At 46.6% G+C, this 23,235-nt stretch overlaps 1 protein-coding gene across 1 annotated transcript; it reads right to left on the reverse strand.

Moving 5' to 3' along the window:
* Positions 1-21,370: 21,370 nt before the first annotated feature.
* LOC143817801 (odorant receptor 131-2-like) lies at positions 21,371-22,279 on the reverse strand. The gene has a single exon (XM_077299267.1). It carries the CDS (start codon positions 22,277-22,279, stop codon positions 21,371-21,373), a length of 909 nt encoding a protein of 302 aa, XP_077155382.1.
* Positions 22,280-23,235: the final 956 nt, after the last annotated feature.

The raw sequence follows: 23,235 nt of genomic DNA on the forward strand, positions 1-23,235 counted from the left end.
AAACACTCTCTCTGGTGGGCAACGGTCAGGTCTATCCGCCTGAAATTCCTGCAGCACTCGTCGCAAATCTGGGGAAATGGCAGCCAAAATCACTCCCTCTCTGAGGATACCAGCCGGCTCTGAAACTCCCGGAGAGTCAGGCACAAAACTCCTAGAAAGAGCATCAGCCTTCACGTTCTTCGAACCAGGCAGGTACGAGACCACGAAATCGAAACGGGAGAAAAACAACGACCAACGAGCCTGTCTAGGATTCAGCCGCTTGGCAGACTCGAGATAAATCAGATTTTTGTGATCAGTTAAGACCACCACACGATGCTTAGCTCCCTCGAGCCAATATCGCCACTCCTCAAATGCCCACTTCATAGCCAACAACTCCCGATTACCAACATCATAATTCCGCTCGGCAGGCGAAAACTTTCTTGAAAAGAAAGCACAAGGCTTCATCACAGAGCAATCAGAGCTTCTCTGCGACAAAACAGCCCCTGCTCCAATCTCAGAAGCATCAACTTCGACCTGAAAAGGAAAAGAGATATCAGGCTGACATAAAACTGGAGCCGAAGAAAACCGGCGCTTCAGCTCCTGAAAGGCTTCCACGGCCGCAGGAGACCAATTAGTCACATCAGAACCCTTCTTGGTCAAATCCGTCAAGGGTTTAACCACGCCAGAAAAATTAGCAATGAAGCGACGGTAAAAATTAGCAAAACCCAAGAACTTCTGAAGACTCTTAACAGATGTAGGCCGAGTCCAGTCATGAATAGCCTGGACCTTGACTGGGTCCATCTCAATAGTAGAAGGAGAAAAAATAAAACCCAAAAAGGAAACCTTCTGTACTCCGAAGAGACATTTTGAGCCCTTCACAAATAAGGCATTAGCACGCAGGACCTGAAACACCATCCTGACCTGCTTCACATGGGACTCCCAATCCTCAGAAAAGACCAAAATGTCATCCAGATACACAATCATAAATTTATCCAGATATTCTCGGAAGATGTCATGCATGAAGGACTGAAACACAGAAGGAGCATTAGAGAGTCCAAAAGGCATCACCAAGTACTCAAAATGGCCTTCGGGCGTATTAAATGCTGTTTTCCATTCATCCCCCTGCTTAATACGCACAAGATTATACGCACCACGAAGATCTATCTTGGTGAACCAACTGGACCCCTTAATCCGAGCAAACAGATCAGACAATAATGGCAAAGGATACTGAAATTTGACCGTGATTTTATTTAGAAGACGATAATCTATACAAGGTCTCAGAGAACCATCCTTCTTGGCCACAAAAAAGAATCCTGCACCAAGAGGGGATGAGGACGGCCGAATATGTCCCTTCTCCAAAGACTCCTTTATATAACTCCGCATAGAGGCATGTTCTGGTACAGACAAATTAAAAAGTCGTCCCTTAGGGAACTTACTACCAGGAATCAAATTTATAGCACAATCACAATCCCTATGAGGAGGTAGGGCACCGGATCTGGGCTCATCAAATACATCCTGGTAGTCCGACAAAAACTCAGGGACCTCAGAAGGAGTGGAAGAAGCAATTGACACCAAAGGAGCATCGCCATGAATCCCCTGGCAACCCCAACTTGACACAGACATAGATTTCCAATCCAGAACTGGATTATGGGCCTGCAGCCATGGCAGACCCAAAACGACAACATCATGCAAATTATGCAGCACAAGAAAGCGAATCACCTCCTGATGTACAGGAGTCATGCACATGGTCACTTGAGTCCAATACTGAGGCTTATTCTCCACCAATGGTGTAGCATCAATTCCCCTCAGTGGAATAGGGAATTTTAAAGGCTCCAGGACCAAACCACAGCGCCTGGCAAATGACAAATCCATAAGATTCAGGGCAGCACCTGAATCCACAAAAGCCATAACCGAGTAGGATGACAAAGAACAAATTAAAGTAACAGACAAAATGAATTTAGGCTGTATAGTACCAACGGTGACAGGTTTAGTGATTTTTTTTAAGCGCCTAGAGCATGCTGAGATAACATGAGTAGAATCACCACAGTAAAAGCACAACCCATTTTGACGTCTATGACTTTGCCGCTCAATTCTGGTCAGAATTCTGTCACATTGCATAGACTCAGGTCTCTGTTCAGAAAACACCGCCAGATGGTGCGCAGATTTGCGCTCCCGCAAACGCCGATCAATCTGAATGGCCAAAGCCATTGAGTCATTCAGACTAACAGGCGTGGGGAACCCCACCATAACATTCTTAATGGCTTCAGAAAGACCTTCTCTGAAATTTGCAGCCAGGGCACACTCATTCCATTGAGTAAGCACCGACCATTTCCTAAATTTCTGACAATACACCTCTGCTTCATCCTGTCCCTGACAGAGGGCCAGCAAAGCTTTTTCTGCCTGGTTCTCAAGATTAGGTTCCTCATAAAGCAGTCCAAGCGCCAGAAAAAACGCATCCACATTCAGCAATGCAGGATCTCCTGGCGCCAGGGAGAAAGCCCAATCTTGAGGTTCGCCACGTAACAAGGAGATAACAATTTTAACTTGCTGAGCGGAATCACCAGAGGAACGAGGTCTCAAGGAAAGAAATAATTTACAATTATTCTTAAAATTCAGAAACCTAGATCTATCTCCAGAAAACAACTCAGGAATAGGTATTTTTGGCTCTGACATAGGAGTGTGAACAACAAAATCCTGAATGCTTTGCACCCTTGCAGCAAGATGATCCACACTAGAAGTCAGACTCTGAATATCCATGTCTGCAGCTGAACTCAAAGCCACCCAGAGATTAAGGGGATGAGAGAAGCTGGACAGACTGCAGCAAAGGGAGGAAAAAAAAAAATTGCACTCAGGACTTCTCTTATCCCACTTCTGCGATGCATTAAACACTTTTTGGCCTGCTGTACTGTTATGATCCTTAGTGGCTGAGGATCACAGAAATGACTAGCTAAGTTACTGAACATAGAACGAGCTCTAGGGAGGTGGTAACTGGACTGACCGCAAAACCTGATCCTAACCGATCACACTAAAGGTAGCCGGTGAACGTGCCTGAATTCCTAGACGTCTCGACGCAGCCTGAGAAACTAGCTACCCCTAGAGAGAAAGAAAGTAAGACCTCACTTGCCTCAGAGAAATAACCCCAAAGATATAGAAAGCCCCCAACAAATAATAACGGTGAGGTAAGGGGAAAATACAAACGTAGAAATGAAACAGATTCAGCAAATGAGGCCCGCTAATACTAGATAGCAGAAGACAGATAGGAAACTGTGGATGGCGTTGACAGATCCAAAGTGGTGCAGCCAGAAGTGTGATGACACCTGTGGAACTCGCTGATCCCACCTGCCTATCAGAATCCTCTGTGTCTCGCATGGGCATTGATGGTCAAGTCAGACATTCTCAGCTTATAAAGCCACTGAGCGTGTGCACTCAGCCAGGACACTCTATCCTGTCCCAGTTTGTGGTGTAAAGGACCTGCCACTCAACCTGCTGGGAGCGAACCTACTGCAGAAGCTGAAGGCAACCACAGTGTTCCACGAAGATGGGACAGTGACACTTTCTTCATCCCTGACCCAAGAAGAGTCATGCTGGCGGCCCTACAAGAACATTAAGCAACCGATGAGGCCTACACAAGGAGGTACTGGATGTAGTACCAGAAAGTCTATGGTCTAAGGGACCCCAGCACGTGAGAAAGCCTCAAGTTGCCCCAGTACGGGTGTCACTCAAGCCATGTACCCAGTACCCTCGTAAGGCCCAGGCCAGGCCTAGAGTCAAGCTGCCTCTGACCAACTGAAGGTCTACCTGGAAATAGGAATCATTGTTCCTCGCACATCGCCTTGCAATACCCTGCTTTTCCCCGTCAAGAAAAAGACTGTAAAAGGAGAGCCAGCCAAGTTCAGAATGGTATATGACCTGAGAGCTGTGAATGACGCCACGGTGTTTGAAACTGCAATTATGCCGAATCCGCACACTCTGCTCTCAAATGTGCCTGTCACAGCAAAAGTGTTCACAGTGAACAACCTGGCTAATGTTTTCTCCAGTGTTCCCCTTCATCCGGAAGACCAGTTCCTGTTTGCCTTAATGCACCAGGGGGGACACCACACATGGACAGTGATGCCACAGTGGGCCCAGAACAGCCCTTCACAGTTTACCAAAGCAATGTCCACAGTCCTCACCAACTGGGTCGCAGAACATGCAGAAGTAACCCTGCTACAATACATGGACGATCTACTCCTTTGTGCAATTGACTTTGACACGTGTAAAGCCCTTTTCTTGTATCTCCTACTCTACCTGGCGGAGCAGCACTGCAAGATCTCAAAGAACAAAGTCCAGTGGTGTCAGGAAGCGAGTTACGTTCCAGAGACACTGTATTGCTCACCAAACGAAACACCTGACAGATGACCGGAAGACCGCAGTGGAGAAGATGGTCCCTCCAACAACTCCAAAGGTGCTACAGGCCTTCCTTGGTCTAGTTTCGTATTGCAGAGCCTGGATCCCTGATGCTTCCGTCCTAATGCAGCCTCTGTGTGAATACGTCAGCGTGACCCCGTTCCTCCTGACAGATGTGGCCTTCAGTTCGTTCAAGAAGTTAAAAGGCTCTGTAGTCTCAGCGCCAGCACTAGGCCTATCTGACTACAAGAAGCCATTCCATCTCTACTTGATGAGAAGAGAAGGCCTTGCTACTGGAGTCCTGACACAGCTTCAGGGGGGAAAGCAGAGACTTTCGGACTACTTTTCAGCTTCCCTGGATCCAGTTGCAAGGGAAGCCTCTTCCTCCCGCATGAGGGCAGCAGTTGCAGCACACGCCCTCCTGGACAGGACTACTGACATCAGTGGAAAAAACCATTGGAAATCCTGGTTCTGCATGACATCTCAGCAATCCTCAACCAAACCCAGCTAAAACATCTCTTCACCACCACGCATCTTCACCTCCAGTGCTCTCTACTCCTGCCCGACAATGTCACCATCTCCAGATGCACAGTCCTCAGCCTGTCCACTCTACTCCCACTCCCAAGGGGGGATACAGATATGGACCCTCAGATAAAAAGTCTGATCAAAATCTGCATGATACCTTCTGCAGGGATCTGAATTTGCTCCGGACGGATGACCATGATTGCTTCAGCATCATGCAACAGGAAACAGCAGGACTACCCAAGGTGGCAGAAGAGCCACTGACCAACCCAGAGTTGATCCTCTATGTGGATGGCTCCAGATTCGCAGATGATGAAGGAAGATTCCACACGGGATGTGCAGTGACCAGCAATCAAGAGATCCTGTGGTCCAGAAGTCTGCCGCCCAGTCTGTCAGCCCAGGAAGCAGAACTGATAGCGCTGATGAAGGCCAGATGGCAGAAGACAAGACTGAGAAAATGTATACCGATTTGGGGTACTCGCATGGCATAGCACATGACTTCGGACCCATCTGGGCTGCAAGGGACTTCATCACAGCAAGTAGAACAACCGTGAAGCATCATGGAGCCATTAAGGACCTGCTGAACGCACTTCAACTTCCAAAAGTGGTGGCAGTACTAAAAGTCAAAGCGCATGGAAAACTAAACACAGTAGAGGCACGAGGCAACAACATGGCGGATATGGCAGCCAAAGAAACAGTCAAGGGAAGACAATATGGACAAGTGGAAGAGGTCGTAGAGCCGGACGGCTACTACAGGACGGCTGAAGACAGGAAACCTGACAAGATGACATCCTGGAATCTGCTCAAAAAAGCTGCAAGAGCAAGCCCCAAAGGACAAGAAGGAATGCTGGATGCAGAAGAGAGCAACACATGAAGAAGGAAGGGTATACTCAATGGACTACAAACCCTGTTTACCCCGAAGCATGTACCCTATGGTGGTCCAGTGGGCACATGGGCCCACACACAGATTAAAGACACAGATGAATGATCCGATTGGTGCTTACTGGTTCGCTCCAGAAATCTCCACCCTAACAGCCAAGTTCATAAACAGCTGTCTGACCTGTGGCAAATGCAACCCTGGAAGAATGAAGAAAGTTCCCACACATCGTCTTGCCAGACCACTGTACCCCTTCCAGAGGATCCAGATAGACCACATCCAAATTCCGCCAAGTGAAGGATTCGAATATGCCCTTGTGGTCATGGACATGTTCTCAGGATGGCCAGAAGCTTTCCCAGTGAAGAACCAGTCAGCAAAGACTACTGCAAAGAAGCTACTCTCAGAGACGAGATATGCAGCCATGGGGTCCCAGAAGTGATAGAGAGTGACCAGGGACCCACATTCACAGCAAACCTCGCATGAGAGATCTAGTCAGCAGTAGGGTCAGACTTAGGCCTACATACTCCCAATCACACTACTCAGTGTTAGGCATACTCCCAGAGGCCCAGCAAAGCTGTCACCGTATGAAATTTTGTTTGTGTCTAGTCCCAGGTTAGGGGTATCCTTTCCCTCAGCAGCTGACTATGTAATATGATACTTTGTCTGCTTATGTAATTGAAATCACCAAGAAACTTGCTAACATCCATTCTCGAGTTTTTTTTTCTTCATTGCCAGATCCAGATTCAGTGTCCGGTATGCACTCCTAGAAGACTGGGTGTTGGTGAAAAAGTTTGTAAGGAGAACACCACTCGATCCCAGATTTGATGGTCCTGCTCAAGTGCTGCTGATGACACCAAACTCTGTGAAACTGGAGGGAAGACCCACTTGGATCCACTCATCGCATGGCAAGAAAGCTCCCCTACCAGAAGATGACACCCAAGCCAGAATGATGTCGTGGATGCCCTGCCTGACCGAACAGATGACCTACCTGATAAAGACTGCACATCGCTCACTACACCTGCTATTGACTAAGAGACTGATTGCAACGAACCCCCGTTAGGGACAGATCTCCTGACCGCCCATTTGCGAAAAGTCTGTACGGAGTGGGGCACAGGCGTTAGGCTTGTGTCAGTTCGCCGACAGCACAAAAGAGTTGCAGCGCTTTGGGACAGGAGGCTAGGATTAGGGCAAGTGATATCTAAGGGGGGCTTGTGATAGAAATATATATATCATGTAGATCTCACTTGCATGTATACTCCTCTATAATCAAATATATACTTATATGCTCACAGCTAATATATACATTATAATCAATGGTTTAAAATGGCTGACAAACTGATATAAGCCAGACAGATTGTATGGGGTTTTTCCATCTTAAAAACAGGAACTCGGGTCAGATGTCTGAAATAATGCCTAGAATATAGCTGAATCTTGCTGAAACGGCAGACCAACAGTGTCAGATGTCTCAACTCTGTCCTACATACAGAACTCAAGTTTACTTGCTTGGTCAGCAGTCATATGAGCATTAATCACAATATTCCATATATGTTTAGATAACCAATGACAGAGGAGCTAGACAATATGGTAATTAACTAACCACCCCTGACAACCCCTAACCACTCCTTTCTATCTGCTATCATAAAACTATGTATGTACAATAAAGTATCAGTATTGATGGAATGTTGTTCTGTCACAGTTGTGTACAGTCCATTCTTGATGAGCGCTCAAAATACTCAGTCTTATTGGGAGCGGCCACAGCACACACAGGGATATATTTATCCAACCCAAATATTTCCATAACACGGTCAGTAGAAAACCCTATACAAAATATCCACGCTGAGAATTCAAGAACCCCCACACCAACTAACGGTGTGAGGGGAGAAACTCAGCCCCCTAGAGCTACCAGCAAGCGAGGAAATCACATATTCGCAAGCTGGACCAGGACAGATAATAAACCAAGGAACATATTGAACACTGATGATCAAAAAATGAACAAACTAAAACTTAGCTTCTCTTGGAGAGACTGATAACGAAGGTAGGCAGGAGAGATCAAAATAGCACTGAATACATTGACAGCAGGCAACAACTGAAAGTCCAGGTGAGCTAAATAGGAAACCAACCAGCAGATAACGAGACAGCTGATCCCAGCCACAGACCAGCAGAATGACAAAAAGAGCCACCAGAGGGAGCCCAAAGATAGCACTCACACAGTACCACTTGTGACCACAAGAGGGAGCCCAAAAACAGAGTTCACAACAGCTCCCCTATATATATTCTGGTCTGGAGGGAAAGTCAGTTAGTTCCTGTCAGAGAGACAGAGAGTAGAGAGAGCCAGAAGGACTGAAGGGGCCATGCAGCTAAGAGGGTGCTGCAGCTTCTGGACAGAGACAACATTGAAGGAAGAACAGATTGTAGTGATCGTGGAGGAGAGAGAAGCACAGGAGAGTGATAACTGGGGAGAATAGCTGCGATTGAGCTACCTCCCTGCAGAGCGCAGACACCGGTAGTCAGAAGACCAAGATTGTGTCGGATTCCACGAGGCACAGCAGAAACCGGTAGGACAGCTGGACTACACGTCACCTGCCCACCCTAACACCTGGAGACACAGTGGCGCATAGAGCCCGGGTCATGATAGAGACCCTGTAAAAAGGCTCGAGCCACCTGTCATACAGGTTAGTGTCCTACTCTTTAAGGAGGACAGTTAGAACAGTGAGGACCTTGACAGAAGCCACAGGCAGCAAGGGACTACACCACAGCACTGGTAGGAAGGCTTCTAACTCCACCTGGTAGAGGGAACTCTGAACTTGCTTCCAAGCTGGCAGGACCCTGCCTGTACCCGTGATCTGGTGCCCTGGACTGCGGCTATCTGAAGTCTTCAGTAAACCAGGTAAAGAGACTGCAAACCTGTGTCCTCCGTTTCTTACTGCACCACTCACCATCCTCATGTATACATCGGGAGCCCTGGGGACCCAGCTTCACCTGTGGGAAGCCATACCATCACTGCTGTCATAACATCACCCCAGAGGACCCCTTTAAGCAGTGTCAGTCACCCTGACCGAAAACCACAGGTGGCGTGACGAACACAAACTTTATTCACAAAACCCCTTTAAAGACCTTTCCCTTTAACTGGAGTGCCCAGGGCCATGGACCGGGTTGCAGCTGCCGTGACACATCCCTTTAACCCCTTCATGACCCTAGCTTTTTTTGGTTGTGCGTTTTTGTTTTTGTTTTTCGCTCCCCTCCTTCCCAGAGCCATAACTTTTTATTATTTTCTTGAAGTTGTACTTTTGAACGACATCATTGATTTTAGCATATTGTGTACTAGAAAACGGGAAAAAAATTCCCAAGTGCGGTGAAATTGCAAAAAAAGTGCAATCCCACACTTGTTTTTTGTTTGGCTTTTTTGATAGGTTCACTAAATGCTAAAACTGACCTGACATTATGATTCTCCAGGTCATTACGAGTTCATAGACACCAAACATGTCTAGGTTATTTTTTATCTAAGTGGTGAAAAAAAATCCCAAACTTTGCTTTAAAAAAAATTGCGCAATTTTCCGATACCCATAGAAACTCTATTTTTCATGATCTGTTGTCAGGTGAGGGCTTATTTTTTGTATGCTGAGCTAACCTTTTTAATGATACCATCTTGGTGCAGAAACATTCTTTTGATCGCACATTATTGCATTTTAATGCAATGTTGCGGCGACAAAAAAACCGTAATTCTGTCATTTCGAATTTTTTTCTTGCTACGCCGTTTAGCGATCAGGTTAATCCATTTCTTTTATTGATAGATCGGGTGATTCTGAACGCGGCAATACCAAATATGTGTAGGTTTGATTTTTTTTTTACTGTTTTATTATGAATGGGGCGAAGGGGGGGGGGGGTGATTTAAACTTTTATATTTTTTAAATTTTTTTCATATTTTTTAAAACATTTTTTTTTACTTTTGGCATGCTTCAATAGTCTCCATGGGAGGCTAGAAGCTGGCACACATAGATCGCTCCTATGTGGCTGAATTACTGCATTGCGATAAGTGCTGACCACAGGGTGGCGCTCACAGTAATCCAGCATCAACAACCATAGAGGTCTTCATTAGACCTCTGGTTGTCATGCCGATGCATCGCTGACCCCTGATCACGTGATGGGGTCAGCGATGCGCTCATTTCCGGCCCGATGGCCGGAAGCGGTAATTAAATGCCGCTGTCAGCTTTTGACAGCGGCATTTAAGTAGTTAATAGCCGCGGGTGGATTGCGATTCCACCCGCCGCTATTGCGGACACATGTCAGCTGTACAAAACAGCTGACAAGTCCCGGCTTTCATGCGGGCTCACCGCCAAAGCCCACATCAAAGCAGGGGATCCGATCTCGGATGTACTATACCATCCGAGGTCAGAAAGGGGTTAAGTACCGGACCCGGTACCGAGTACCCCACGGCCCTGGCAGGGCGTTACACAAACTTTACACCTAGGAAAACCTTTACAGGATAACAATGAGGGAGAGGGCTGAGGAAAACGTGGCATACGGGTGAGAGGATAGTCCCCAAAGAGAGACCTCTTGAACCATTTTACGAAGATTCTTGTCCTGGTATTTGAATTTTTTTTTTAATGTTATTAAATTGTGCACTGTATGGTGTAGAAAAAGTAGCGCAAGATGATGGATTAGATTCGTCCTTTCCAGCAGTGTGTCATAGGCTATTTCTAGCTCTGTCTTTAACTTTATTAATGTTTGACTAAATATAACCCCTAGCCTTGAGGCAGTCACTAATGATGTTACATTCTTGGAGAAAAGAAGTGTCGTTAGAACAGATTCGTCTCAAACGCTTGAACTCCCTGTTAGGGTTGGCGGATTGCACTAAATAAAATATAAAATAAAGTGCAATCGCAACCCGGGGTCCAAGGTGCAGAAATGAACCTACTGCTAGTGCGAACAATGGCGGAACAAAACAGCGAGCGTTTCCTTAAACACACTGTGTTAACGCCACACAGTATGAATGGAACACTGAGTACCAAGCTCAGTTACTTCACCGAGAGGTACTGCACAAAGGCCGGCCTCACACTCAGCGTATAAAAATACGGTCCGTTTTTTACGGCCGGAATACGCAGAAATGTCCCCAAAATAGTGGTCCGTATGTCATCCGTAGGCAGGGTGTGTCAGCGTATTTTGCGCATGGCATCCTCAGTATGTAATCCGTATGGCATCCGTACTGCGATATTTTCTCGCAGGCTTGCAAAACCGACATCTAATGGATATATGGGCTCAAATGTTCGTTAAAACATATATACAGTCTATATATATATATATATGTATGTCATTGAGACACATATATATATATTCTGTATTTATATTTAATTCAGCGCGAGATATCAGAGAAGCCGGTAATTCAATTGCCGGCTTTTCATTTCTCCTTCACAAACCCGACATGATATGAGACATGGTTTACATACAGTAAACCATCTCATATCCCCTTTTTTTGGCATATTCCACACTACTAATGTTAGTAGTGTGTATGTGCAAAATTTGGGCGCTGTAGCTGCTAAAATAAAGGGTTAAATGGCGGAAAAAATTGGCGTGGGCTCCCGCGCAATTTTCTCCGCCAGAGTGGTAAAGCCAGTGACTGAGGGCAGATATTAATAGCCTAGAGCGGGTCCATGGTTATTGCCCCCCCCCCCGGCTACAAACATCTGCCCCCAGCCACCCCAGAAAAGGCACATCTGGAAGATGCTCCTATTCTGGCACTTGGCCACTCTCTTCCCACTCCCTGTAGCGGTGGGATATGGGGTAAGGAAGGGTTAATGCCACTTAGCTATTGTAAGGTGACATTAAGCCAGATTAATAATGGAGAGGCGCGTCAATTATGACACCTATCCATTATTAATCCAATTGTCTGAAAGGGTTAAAAAACACACACACACATTATTAAAAAGTATTTTAATGAAATAAACACACCGGTTGTTTTAATATTTTATTGCTCTCTCAATCCAGCAGAACACCCTCGCTTGGCAAAATAATAAACCCACAATATACATACCTTCGGATGACCTGTCACGTCCCACGAGGTAATCCATCTGAAGGGGTTAACTCAATTTACAGGCAGGAGCTGCGCTAAAGCACTCGCTCGTGTCTGTAACCCCCGGGGAATGAATGAAAGCAGCATGATCTGTACTTACCTTGAGTCGCGGTGAGGCGCCCTCTGGTGGATGAACTCATATGAACTCGAGCGTGGGAACTTTTCCAAGGCTCCAGTTCATGAGTTCATCCACCAGAGGGCGCCTCACCGCAACTCAATGTAAGTACAGATCACCCAGCTTTCATTCATTCCCCAGGGGTTACAGACACGAGCGAGTGCATTAGCAGGGCTCCTGCCTGTAAATTGAGTTAACCCCTTCAGATGGATTACCTCGTGGGACATGACAGGTCATCCGAAGGTATGTATATTGTGGGTTTATTATTTTGCCAAGCGAGGGTGTTCTGCTGGATTGAGAGAGCAATAAACTATTAAAACAACCGGTGTGTTTATTTCATTAAAATACTTTTTAATAATGTGTGTGTTTTTTAACCCTTTCAGACAATTGGATTAATAATGGATAGGTGTCATAATTGACGCCTCTCCATTATTAATCTGGCTTAAAGTCATCTTACAATAGCAAGGTGGCATTAACCCTTCATTACCCCATATCCCACCACTCCAGGGAGTGGGAAGACAGTGGCCAAGTGCCAGAATAGGCGCATCTTCCAGATGTGCCTTTTCTGGGGTGGCTGGGGGCAGATGTTTTTAGCCACAAGGGGGCCAATAACCATGGACCCTCTCCTGGCTATTAATATCTGCCCTCAGTCACTGGCTTTACCACTCTGGCGGAGAAAATTGCGCGGGAGCCCACGCCAATTTTTTCCGCCATTTAACCCTTTATTTTAGCAGCTACAGCGCCCACATTTTGCACATACACACTACTAACATTAGTAGTGTGGAATATGCAAAAAAAAGGGGATATGAGATGGTTTACTGTATGTAAACTGTTGTGAACTCTGTTTTTGGGCTCCCTCTTGTGGTCACAACTGGTACTGTGTGAGTGCTGTCTTTGGGCTCCCTCTGGTGGTTCTTTGTGTCATTCTGCAGGTCTGAGGCAGGATCAGCTGTCTCGTTATCTCTTAGCTGGTTTCCTATTTAGTTCACCTGGACTCTCAGTTGTTGCCTGCTGTCAATGTCTTCAGTGCTATTTTGGAGCTCTCCTGCAGTCCTTCGTTATCAGTCTCTTCAAGAGAAGCTAAGTTTTGCTTGGTTCATTTTTTGACCATCAGTGGTCATATGTTTCTTGGTTTATTTTTGTTTTCTTATCCAGCTTGCTAATATGTGATTTCCTTGCTTGCTGGTAGCTCTAGGGGGCTGAGTTTCTCCCCTCACACCGTTAGTTGGTGTGGGGGTTCTTGTATTCTCAGCGTGGATATTTTGCATAGGGTTTTTTACTGACCGCACAGTTCCATATCTGTCTTCTGCTATCTAGTATTAGCGGGCGTCATTTGCTTAATCTGTTTTCATTTCTACCTTTGTGTTTTCCCCTTACCTCACCGTTATTATTTGTTGGGGGCTTCCTATATCTTTGGGGTGATTTCTCTTGAGGCAAGTGAGGTCTTACTTTCCCTCCAGGAGTAGATAGTTTCTCAGGCTGCGTCGAGACGTCCAGGATTTTAGGCACGTTCACCGGCTTCCTTTAGTGTGTTGGTTAGGATCAGGTTTGCGGTCAGTCCAGTTACCACCTCCCTAGAGCTCGTGTCTATGTTCAAAAACTTAGCTAGTCCATTTTGTGATCCTCAGCCACTAGGATCATAACAGTAAACCATGTCTCATTTCATGTCGGGTTTGAGAAGGAGAAATGAAAAGCCAGCAATTGAATTACCGACTTTTCACTAACACCGCTGCGTATTTCTCGCAAGTCATACTGCTGGTCCGTGTGGAATCCGTATTTTTCTCGCCCCCATAGACTTTCATTGGCGATTTTTTTTTGCGCAATACGGTGACAAACGCAGCATGCTGCGATTTTCTAAGGCTGTACAAGACCGTATATTACGGATGCGTAATATACGGCAGATCGGAGCTGGGACATAGGGAATCATTGGGCCGTGTGTAATGCGAATTTTACGGACGTAGTTTATGCGCTCATACGTCCGTAAAACTCGCTAGTGTGAGGCCGGCCTAAGAATGCTAAGTGCTATACCTTGTTAATGTCACAGGGATGTTAGCACGCGGATTGAGCTGGCTCTGCAATAGTGATGAGCGAATATACTCGTTACTCAAGATTTACCGAGCACGCTCGGGTGACCTCCGAGTATTTTTTAGTGGTCGGAGATTTCGTTTTCTTCGCTGCAGCTGAATAATTTACAGCTACTAGCGTGCTTGATTACATGTGGGGATTCCCTAGCAACCAGGCAACCCCGACATATACTTAGCCTGGCTAATAGCTGTAAATCATTCAGCTGAGGCGATGAAAACTAAATCTCCGAGCACTAAAAAATACTCAGAGGTCACCCGAGCACAAGGCTGCCACTAGAAATTTCAGGGCCCCATACTGGCAAATTTTTCGGGGCCCCCTTGAGACTCTGCCCAGGCTCCACCTTAGCCCCGCCTCCACACTCCACCCCTCGAACTGTCCACAGTACCCCCGCTCTCTCTTGCAAAAACTCCACTTCTCACCTATCACACATTAACAGTTCCCATCACCAGATCACACATATAGCCGGCAGCTTTTGTTTTGGCCAAAAGATTTTTTAAGCCGCCACCATAACACAGTAGACACTTTTGGCCAGGCCCTACTCTACTGTAACTTATTAAATATTGGTTAAAATATGCAATGCAATTTAGGTATATTTTTATTTATTTTTCAATTTTTAAAATGACCAATAATATCACATACAAGGAACAAATACCGCTACACCATGACCAGATGACATATTACCACCACAGTGATTGAATAATATCACATACAAGGAACAAATACCGCAACACCATGACCAGACACCATATTACTACCACATAGTGACAAAATAGCACATACAAGGGACAAATACCACCCCACCATCCATGACCAGACCACATATTACCACCAGTGACCGAATAATATCACATATAAGGAACAAATACCGCAACACCATGACCAGACCGCATATTACTACCACAAAGTGACCAAATAGCACATACAAGGGACAAATACCACCGCACCATGACCAGACCACATATTACCACCACAGAGTGACCAAAAAGCACATACAAGGGACAAATACCACAACACCATGTCCAGACCACATATTACCACCACATAGTGACTGAATACTACAATACTGATCAGTAATAAAAAAAACACACAATACTATCACCATAAGTGCCATTATACAGAGGAGATCTGTACTTAGTATGCAGTGTTTGTGTACAGGTAACACAGTGATCACTGGTGATATTATACATAGGAGCTCTGTATATAATGTATAGGTAACACAGTGATCACTGGTGACATTATACACAGGACCTATGTATATAGTATACAGTGTCAGGGTATAGGTAACACACTGACTCACCAGTCTCTAGGTGAAGTCCTTCATCTTTCAACTTTCATCCAGCACAGACCGCCATCACTTCTTCCAGCCAGAACTTGTCTCTGCAGGCAATTACACAGTTATCTCGAGCTCCGCTTGCAGAACACATTACTTAATTTTTTCCAATTTCTACATTACACCACATGAAGAAAAAAAGGCGACAGTATCACTCTACACAGTAACAGGACCGCCCCCCATTTAAAACAGTATACTCAAAAAATAAAATAAATACATCACTGCAGTAATAATATCCCTTAATTAGCCCCTGTGGTAATAATAATATCCCCCATCCTGGCCCCGTGTATCCCATTCCTGGCTCCAGCCATATGTTCTCCCATTCTGCCCTCATGAGTATCCATTCTGCCCCATATGATCTCCCCATCCTGCCCCATGATCCTGTACGATCTGTCTCAAATCCTGCCCCCAGTGTTTACAATCATGCCCCCATGTCCTGCCCCCAGTGTGTCCACAATTCTGCCCCCAGTGTGTCCACAATTCTGCCCCCAGCGTGTCCAGCATCTCTGCCCCAGCGTGTCCAGCATCTCTGCCCCAGCGTGTCCAGCATCTCTGCCCCCAGCGTGTCCAGCATCTCTGCCCCAACGTATCCAGCATTTCTGCCCCCAGTGTGTCCAGCATCTCTGCCCCATCTGTGTCCAGCATTCTGCCCCCAGTGTGTTCAGCATTCTGCCCCAGTATGTCCAGCATTTTTGCCCCCAGTGTGTCCAGCATTTCTGCCCTCAGCTTGTCCAGCATCTCTGCCCCAGTGTGTCCAGCATTTCTGCCCCCATTGTGTCCAGCATTTGTGCACCCAGTGTGTCCAGCATTTCTGCCCCCAGTGTGTTCAGCATTCTGCCCCCAATGTGTCCAGCATCTCTGCCCCCAGTGTGCCCAGTATTTCTGCCCCCAGCTTGTCCAGCATCTCTGCCCCAGTGTGTCCAGCATTTCTGCCCCCAGTGTGTCCAGCATTCTGCCCCCAGTGTGTCCAGCATCTCTGCCCCCAGTGTCTCCAGGATTTCTGCCCCCAGTGTCTCCAGGATTTCTGCCCCCAGCTTGTCCAGCATTTCTGCCCCAGTGTGTCCAGCATTTCTTCCCCCAGTGTGTCCAGCATCTCTGCTCCCAGTGTTTCCAGCATTTCTGCCCCAGTGTGTCCAGCATTTCTGCCCTCAGCTTGTCCAGCATCTCTGCCCCAGTGTGTCCAGCATTTCTGCACCCAGTGTGTCCAGCATTTCTGCCCCTGTGTGTCCAGCATTCTGCCCCCAGTGTGTCCAGCATTCTGCCCCCAATGTGTCCAGCATCTCTGCCCCCAGTGTGCCCAGCATTTCTGCCCCCAGCTTGTCCAGCATCTCTGCCCCAGTGTGTCCAGCATCTCTGCCCCCAGTGTGCCCAGTATTTCTGCCCCCAGTGTGTCCAGCATTCTGCCCCCAGTGTGTCCAGCATCTCTGCCCCAGTGTCTCCAGGATTTCTGCCCCCAGTGTGTCCAGCATTTCTGCCCCCAGCTTGTCCAGCATTTCTGCCCCAGTGTGTCCAGCATTTCTTCCCCCAGTGTGTCCAGCATTCTGCCCCCAGTGTGTCCAGCATCTCTGCCCCCATTGTGTCCAGCATTTCTGCCCCTAGTGTGTCCAGCATGTCTGCCCCCAGCACGTCCAGTATTTCTGCCCCCGTGTGTCCAGCATTTCTGCCCCCAGCTTGTCCAGCATTTCTGCCCCCAGCTTGTCCAGCATTTCTGCACCCAGCTTGTCCAGCATTTCTGCCCCGTGTGTCCAGCATTTCTGCCCCCCGCTTGTCCAGCATTTCTGCCCCCAGTGTGTCCAGCATCTCTGCCCCATCTGTATCCAGCATTCTGCCCCCAGTGTGTCCAGCATTCTGCCCCCAGTGTGTCCAGCATTTCTGTCCTTAGTGTGTCCAGCATTCTGCCCCAGTGTGTCCAGCATTTCTGCCCCAGTGTGTCCAGCATTTCTGCCCCAGTGTGTCCAGCATTCTGCCCCAGTGTGTCCAGCATCTCTGCCACATCTGTATCCAGCATTCTGCCCCCCAGTGTGTCCAGCATTCTGCCCCCAGTGTGTCCAGCATTTCTGCCCTTAGTGTGTCCAGCATTCTGCCCCAGTGTGTCCAGCATTTCTGCCCCAGTGTGTCCAGCATTTCTGCCCCAGTGTGTCCAGCATTTCTGCCCCCAGTGTGTCCAGCATTCTGCCCCCAGTGTGTCCAGCGTTTCTGCCCTTAGTGTGTCCAGCATTCTGCCCCAGTGTGTCCAGCATTTCTGCCCCAGTGTGTCCAGCATTTCTGCCCCAGTGTGTCCAGCATGTCTGCCCCCAGCGCGTCCAGCATTTCTGCCCCCGTGTGTCCAGCATTTCTGCCCCCAGCTTGTCCAGCATTGCTGCCCCCAGCTTGTCCAGCATTTCTGCCCCCAGCTTGTCCAGCATTTCTGCCCCCGTGTGTCCAGCGTTTCTGCCCCCAGCTTGTCCAGCATTTCCGGCGAAGTGCGCGCTGCGGCACACATCAGCTGCCAGCCTCCGATTGGCTGGCGGCTGTTAACTATTGACGTGCAGGCCCGCACCCGCACGTCAATAGCCTTACTGCCGCAGCTCCTGTAGGAGCCCGGTAAGCAGATAAGACGATGTGGGCCCCCTCTGCCCACCGGGCCCCATACGCCAGTCAGGGCAGTAATGCCCTGATGGCGGCCCTGCCCGAGCGTGCTCGGTAAATCTCGAGTAACGCGTATATTTGCTCATCACTACTCTGCAACTAAACTGTGCTAACCACACATACGAATGAAGCAGATGCTGTGCCACGAGAAGGAACTCTTATGACGCTACGTACAATACCCTGTCGCCTTCACTTGGAGGAAGGATATAGGTTGAGCTTGCTCTGTAACTGAACTGTGCTAACCGCACACATGAATGAAACAGATGCTAAGCCAAGCGGCCAGTTACCCCAGTCCTGAAGCTACTGATCTTGTCCCTGTCTGGCACCCTAAGCATGTAGCAGACTAGAGACTCAGGCGTTGAGCCATAGGCATGAAACCGCATCCGTGTGCTACCAGCCTGCCAACGTGTACAGTCTTTGAGCTTAGACAGACCCACACAGACGTGCAGACAGAGTGGTAGAGTAACCACTCACACACCCAAACATAAATGACGCTAGCGTGCCCACGTGCCCCGTTGAGAGCCTTTTATACGTTAGGCTCCACCCCAAACACTCCTGCCCAGTCGGCCGAGACAACGCCTTCGGGCCTATCTGGGGCTGCCACATCACCAGAACAGCTAACGTCCGACCACCAATAAGAAGGTGCTACATCATGGACATGCTCAATAAGGTGATCACTGGACGTACACTCCGGAGCGCAAGGCTGCACCTGCATATCACTGGTTACTAGTGATGAGCGAATATACTCGTTACTCGAGATTTCCCGAGCACGCTCGGGGGTCCTCCGGGTAATTTTTAGTGCTCGGAAATTTTGTTTTTCTTGCCGCAGCTGAATGATTTACATCTGTTAGCCAGCATAAGTACATGTGGGGGTTGCTTGGCTGCTAGGGAATCCCCACATGTACTTATGCTGGCTATCATGTAAATCACTCAGCTGCGGCAATAAAAACTAAATTTCCGAGCACTAAAAAATACTCGGAGGACCCCTGAGCGTGCTCGAGAAATCTCGAGTAACGAGTATATTCGCACATCACTAGTATTAATAAATCATCAGCTTGCCAGGCAAAAAAAAAACCAAGACCTCACGCAGCTCCTTCAATAAAAAGAAAAGTTATAGATGGAGAAATAAAAAAGTCATGGCTCTTGGACGAAAGGGATGAAAAAACGAAAGTGCAAAAAAGATTTAAAAAAATTGGGAGGGAGTTTAATGACTATTTATATTCTAAAGTCAGAAATTTAGGTCTAAATTTAATCAGAACTTGTGATGTTGAAAAATGGTATCTAATCTGCAGGCAGGATGTTGTAGAGCAGAAGGAGCCATTCAGGTTGGGCTACATATTTGAGGAAAAAAGTATCAGTAAAATTTGCATTTTATTCATTGGGGCCTAAGAGGTAACGTTTCTCCTTGTGGAAAGTGGCAAGTAAAGCCTGGCATGTCAGAGTGAGGAGACTTATAGGCCATTCATGCTCCTCTGGGAAACGAAATACGCAAATTGTCTCTTCAGAGAGGAAGAGGACTAGAACCGTAGCGCCACCTATTGGAAGCAGCCATTGGACTTATAGGTATGAGTTTTTCTAGTGTTTTGTGCTTTTTTTACTTACATTTTTCACATATTTTTTAACTCTGTTGAATAATGAAGAAACCCCTAACAGTTTTTCAAGCAAACGACACTAGCAAAACGCTCATAATCATGAGGCATCTTTTGAGTCTTCCCATTGACTTCTATTGTATAGTAGAAATGGAACTGAATAAAAAAGCAAAAACTGAATTTGGGTTCACATGCCCTTAAGAGTTAGAACATAACATAACATAGGAGTCGTTGTTTGATGATGTTCTTTTACTACACAGTTGTTATTGATGGAGGATCTGACTTTCTGGATGGACGAACCATGTAATAGGACATCAAAGTTTGTTTATGACCACTGGAGTCAGCACAACCTGATACGGAAAAAACACCGGTGGCCAACACAGTCCTGGCCAAGCGTTTTGAGTATGACACAAGTATTGTTTTTCACATTTCACCTCCTCAGTGTTTTCGCTCTTTTAGTCGGAGGTTTCTCTGGTTCCTGACGGACAATTATAAACATTTCACAAGTTTTTAAACTTTATTGATAAATATATGAAGTTTCTGTAAAGTATCAATATTCCCAGCACTGCTCATTATTTCCCCAAACTTCTGCTTCCCTTTTGATCCAGCAAATTAATATTGGCTATTGGGCACATCCTGACTGATGGCCGCCCGTTCTTGTCTCATCAGTGCTTAGAGGTTATCACAAGTTTTGTGTTTGGCTCTTGCGTTTTGAGGATTGACCGCAGGTTCTCAATGAGATTGAGATCTGGGGAGTTTTCTGGCCATAGACTGAAAATGTCATTGCTTTTCTCACCGAGCTACTTTTGCCTTGTTGCATGGTCCCCATCATGCTGGAAAAAGAATCATCACCAAATTGTGATGGATGATGAGAGAAGTTTCTCTTGGAAGAGATTTAGTGCCCATTCTTTATTGATGACCATGATTTTAGCAAAAATTGTGAGTGACCTCTTCCATGGATGAGAAGCTCCCACACAAGAATGGTCTTAGGGCGCTTTACTCTTGGCAGACAAAGGATAAGTACAGGGTTTGGGCTGCAGAGGATTATTCTCTCTAATAAAGCCTCTTTAGAGTGTTTGGGACATCTAGAAGAATTAAAGTCCAGAGAAGAAAAGCTGGGCCCTAACATGAGTCCTGTGTCATCCAACAGTAAAGAGTTCTGAGGCCACTCACGTGTGGGGGTTTCTCATCCATGGAGGGGGCTCACTCACAATTTTCCCTAAGAACACAGCCATGAATAAAGAATGGGATCTAAACCTCTGCCATGTGCAACTTGTCCCATCATCCCATCATTTGGTGATGAACAATGCATTTTAAGTATGATGGAAACCATGTGACAAGGCAAAAAAACTTGTGTCAGTCTCAAAACTTTTGGCCATGACTTAACCCCACCCAAAAGTTTCTCAGTTCTTAGCTTGCTGGACCTCTATGAGTATGACATTGTTGAGGGGGGACTATTGGGATAAACTTTAAGGCCCCCGAACACATTAGATATCGACAGGACTGGCCAACCATCTCATGTGTTTGGGGGCCTCCCGGCTGTCCCTTGACACGTGGTTTTGGAGGAGAAAAGGATTGGACCATTAGTATTTCCGTGCCTTCCTTTTATTTTCAGGGGAGATAAGTTGCTGGCCGAGCTGTCTGATTGCGGCATTCTACTTTCATCTTGTTGAAAACCCATGAAGCTCGTTGAGTCTGGAGAAATAGTTGTGGTTCAGCCGACAGCTATCTCATGCGTCTGGCCAGCTGTAGTCATACCTGAATTGTGGTGCTTGTGAGGAACATTTCCTCATTACTTCCACATCCTCCGAATGCATTTGCTGAACACTTCATCTCTGATCCCGTATATTAGAGGACTGAGGAGTCGAGGCAAACACATAAAAATCAGGAAATTGAAATCAACCAAAATAATGACATACTCTCCATTGTATGTCTCTGTGATCGAGGTCGAGAAGGACAGGAGACACAGTAGCAGCTGAATGGCATGAAGCATAAGGGTTCGACTGGCCTTTGAAGCCGAAGAACTCTTGGAATTAGTCTTTCGAGTTATGACGATGACTCTTATGTAGGTGAAAAGAATGACGAAAGCCACCAGAATTAGGCTACCGATGCAGGAGATGGACCTTATGCTGGCCTGCAGAGGTTGTACTATGAGGGACTCCTGCCTGCATAGGAGATTTTGGAAGAAAAAACTCCTCTCAACCGATACAATCAAAACTATAAAATCGGCAATGCTAGGAAGCAGTCCAACAAACCACATGACTGCAATGATGAAGTAGGATCTTTCAGTTGTACAAAACATGACATGTCTCAAGGGGAAACAGATGGCTATGTAACGCTCCAAAGCCATGATGGCAAGGTTATAAGGAGTCACCTTGACGGTAGCAGCGGCAAGAGTGACCATGACATAGCAGATGGTCATCGGGATGTATATAACATATGTGTAGAACATGGAGAGGAAGATCCCTGTAATTAGAAACAATATATCATTGATGAGCATGTGGGCAAAGAGGACATATCGAGGGTTCTCCTGGACGTGAGGCGTGGTGAAGTAGGCGATCAGAAGAACGACAACGAAGTAGACAAAGAAGCAGAAGAATAAGAATGTTAGGAGAATAAGTATTGTATTCAGAGCCACGTGCGCCCTAGAGTCCTGGAGAGTTAGCGGGATCATATAAGAATCGAAGCTCGTTATATTCATGCTGAGTCTGGAGAAACGATGAGCGATTGAACTTTTCACACTAGAAAAAAAACATAAAACTCTGTTTCTCATAAGTCAAAACATTCCAAAGTAATTTTACTGATCAGAGGGCCGAGATGATTTCCCTGCCTGGGCAAAACCTGTGAGAACCGTAAAGATCCATATATAAGAGTTCAATGTCTTCAACCTTAAATCCTGTCCCACCATGAACAGGGTGCTACTTTGTTACTTCAAAACTATTAGTGATGTGCTCAAAAGCAAAACCTATTTTTGGGATTGAATGGATCTTTAATAGAATTGACACAGGGCCCCTGAAGTCTAACCAAGGTCCTGGTGCCCAAGGAGGCCCAAAAAAGCATTAAGCTACTTACGGGTAGCGGCATTTCTCGGAGGCCCATGACAGCACGACGAGAGAGGGGATCCGCCCATTAGGAACAGGAAACCTACAGATACAAAAGGGCGGCACCTCTCCCCTGCATCAGTTGTATTTCAGAGCCTTGAGAGGACTACCGCGGTTAGTGGCACACAAAAATATACATTATATACAGTTTATATACAAAATTTTAGCCAATATATTGGAACTGGGTATCATACGTGAGATATATACATTATAGGAGGTGCAACCCCACACGTGAATAGGGAGGGAACTAAGGGTGCTGTCATGGGCCTCCGAGAAATGCCGCTACCCGTAAGTAGCTTAATGCTTTACTCAGACTCCCATGACAGCACGACGAGAGATTTACAGAGATTTAACACTACCTTAGGGAGGGACTATAGCTTGCAGCACCCTTAACCCGAAGGTGAGATCAGAGGAGGCCCCTAAATCCAACCTATAGTGTTTAAAGAAGGTGGACGGGGATGACCATGTGGCCGCCTTACATATCTGGTCGATTGATACTCCAGATTTTTCCGCCCAGGATGTAGCCATGGCTCTGGTGGAATGCGCCCTCAGATTC

Source organism: Ranitomeya variabilis, chromosome 3, assembly GCF_051348905.1.
Source record: "Ranitomeya variabilis isolate aRanVar5 chromosome 3, aRanVar5.hap1, whole genome shotgun sequence".
NCBI classification, from domain to species: domain Eukaryota; kingdom Metazoa; phylum Chordata; class Amphibia; order Anura; family Dendrobatidae; genus Ranitomeya; species Ranitomeya variabilis.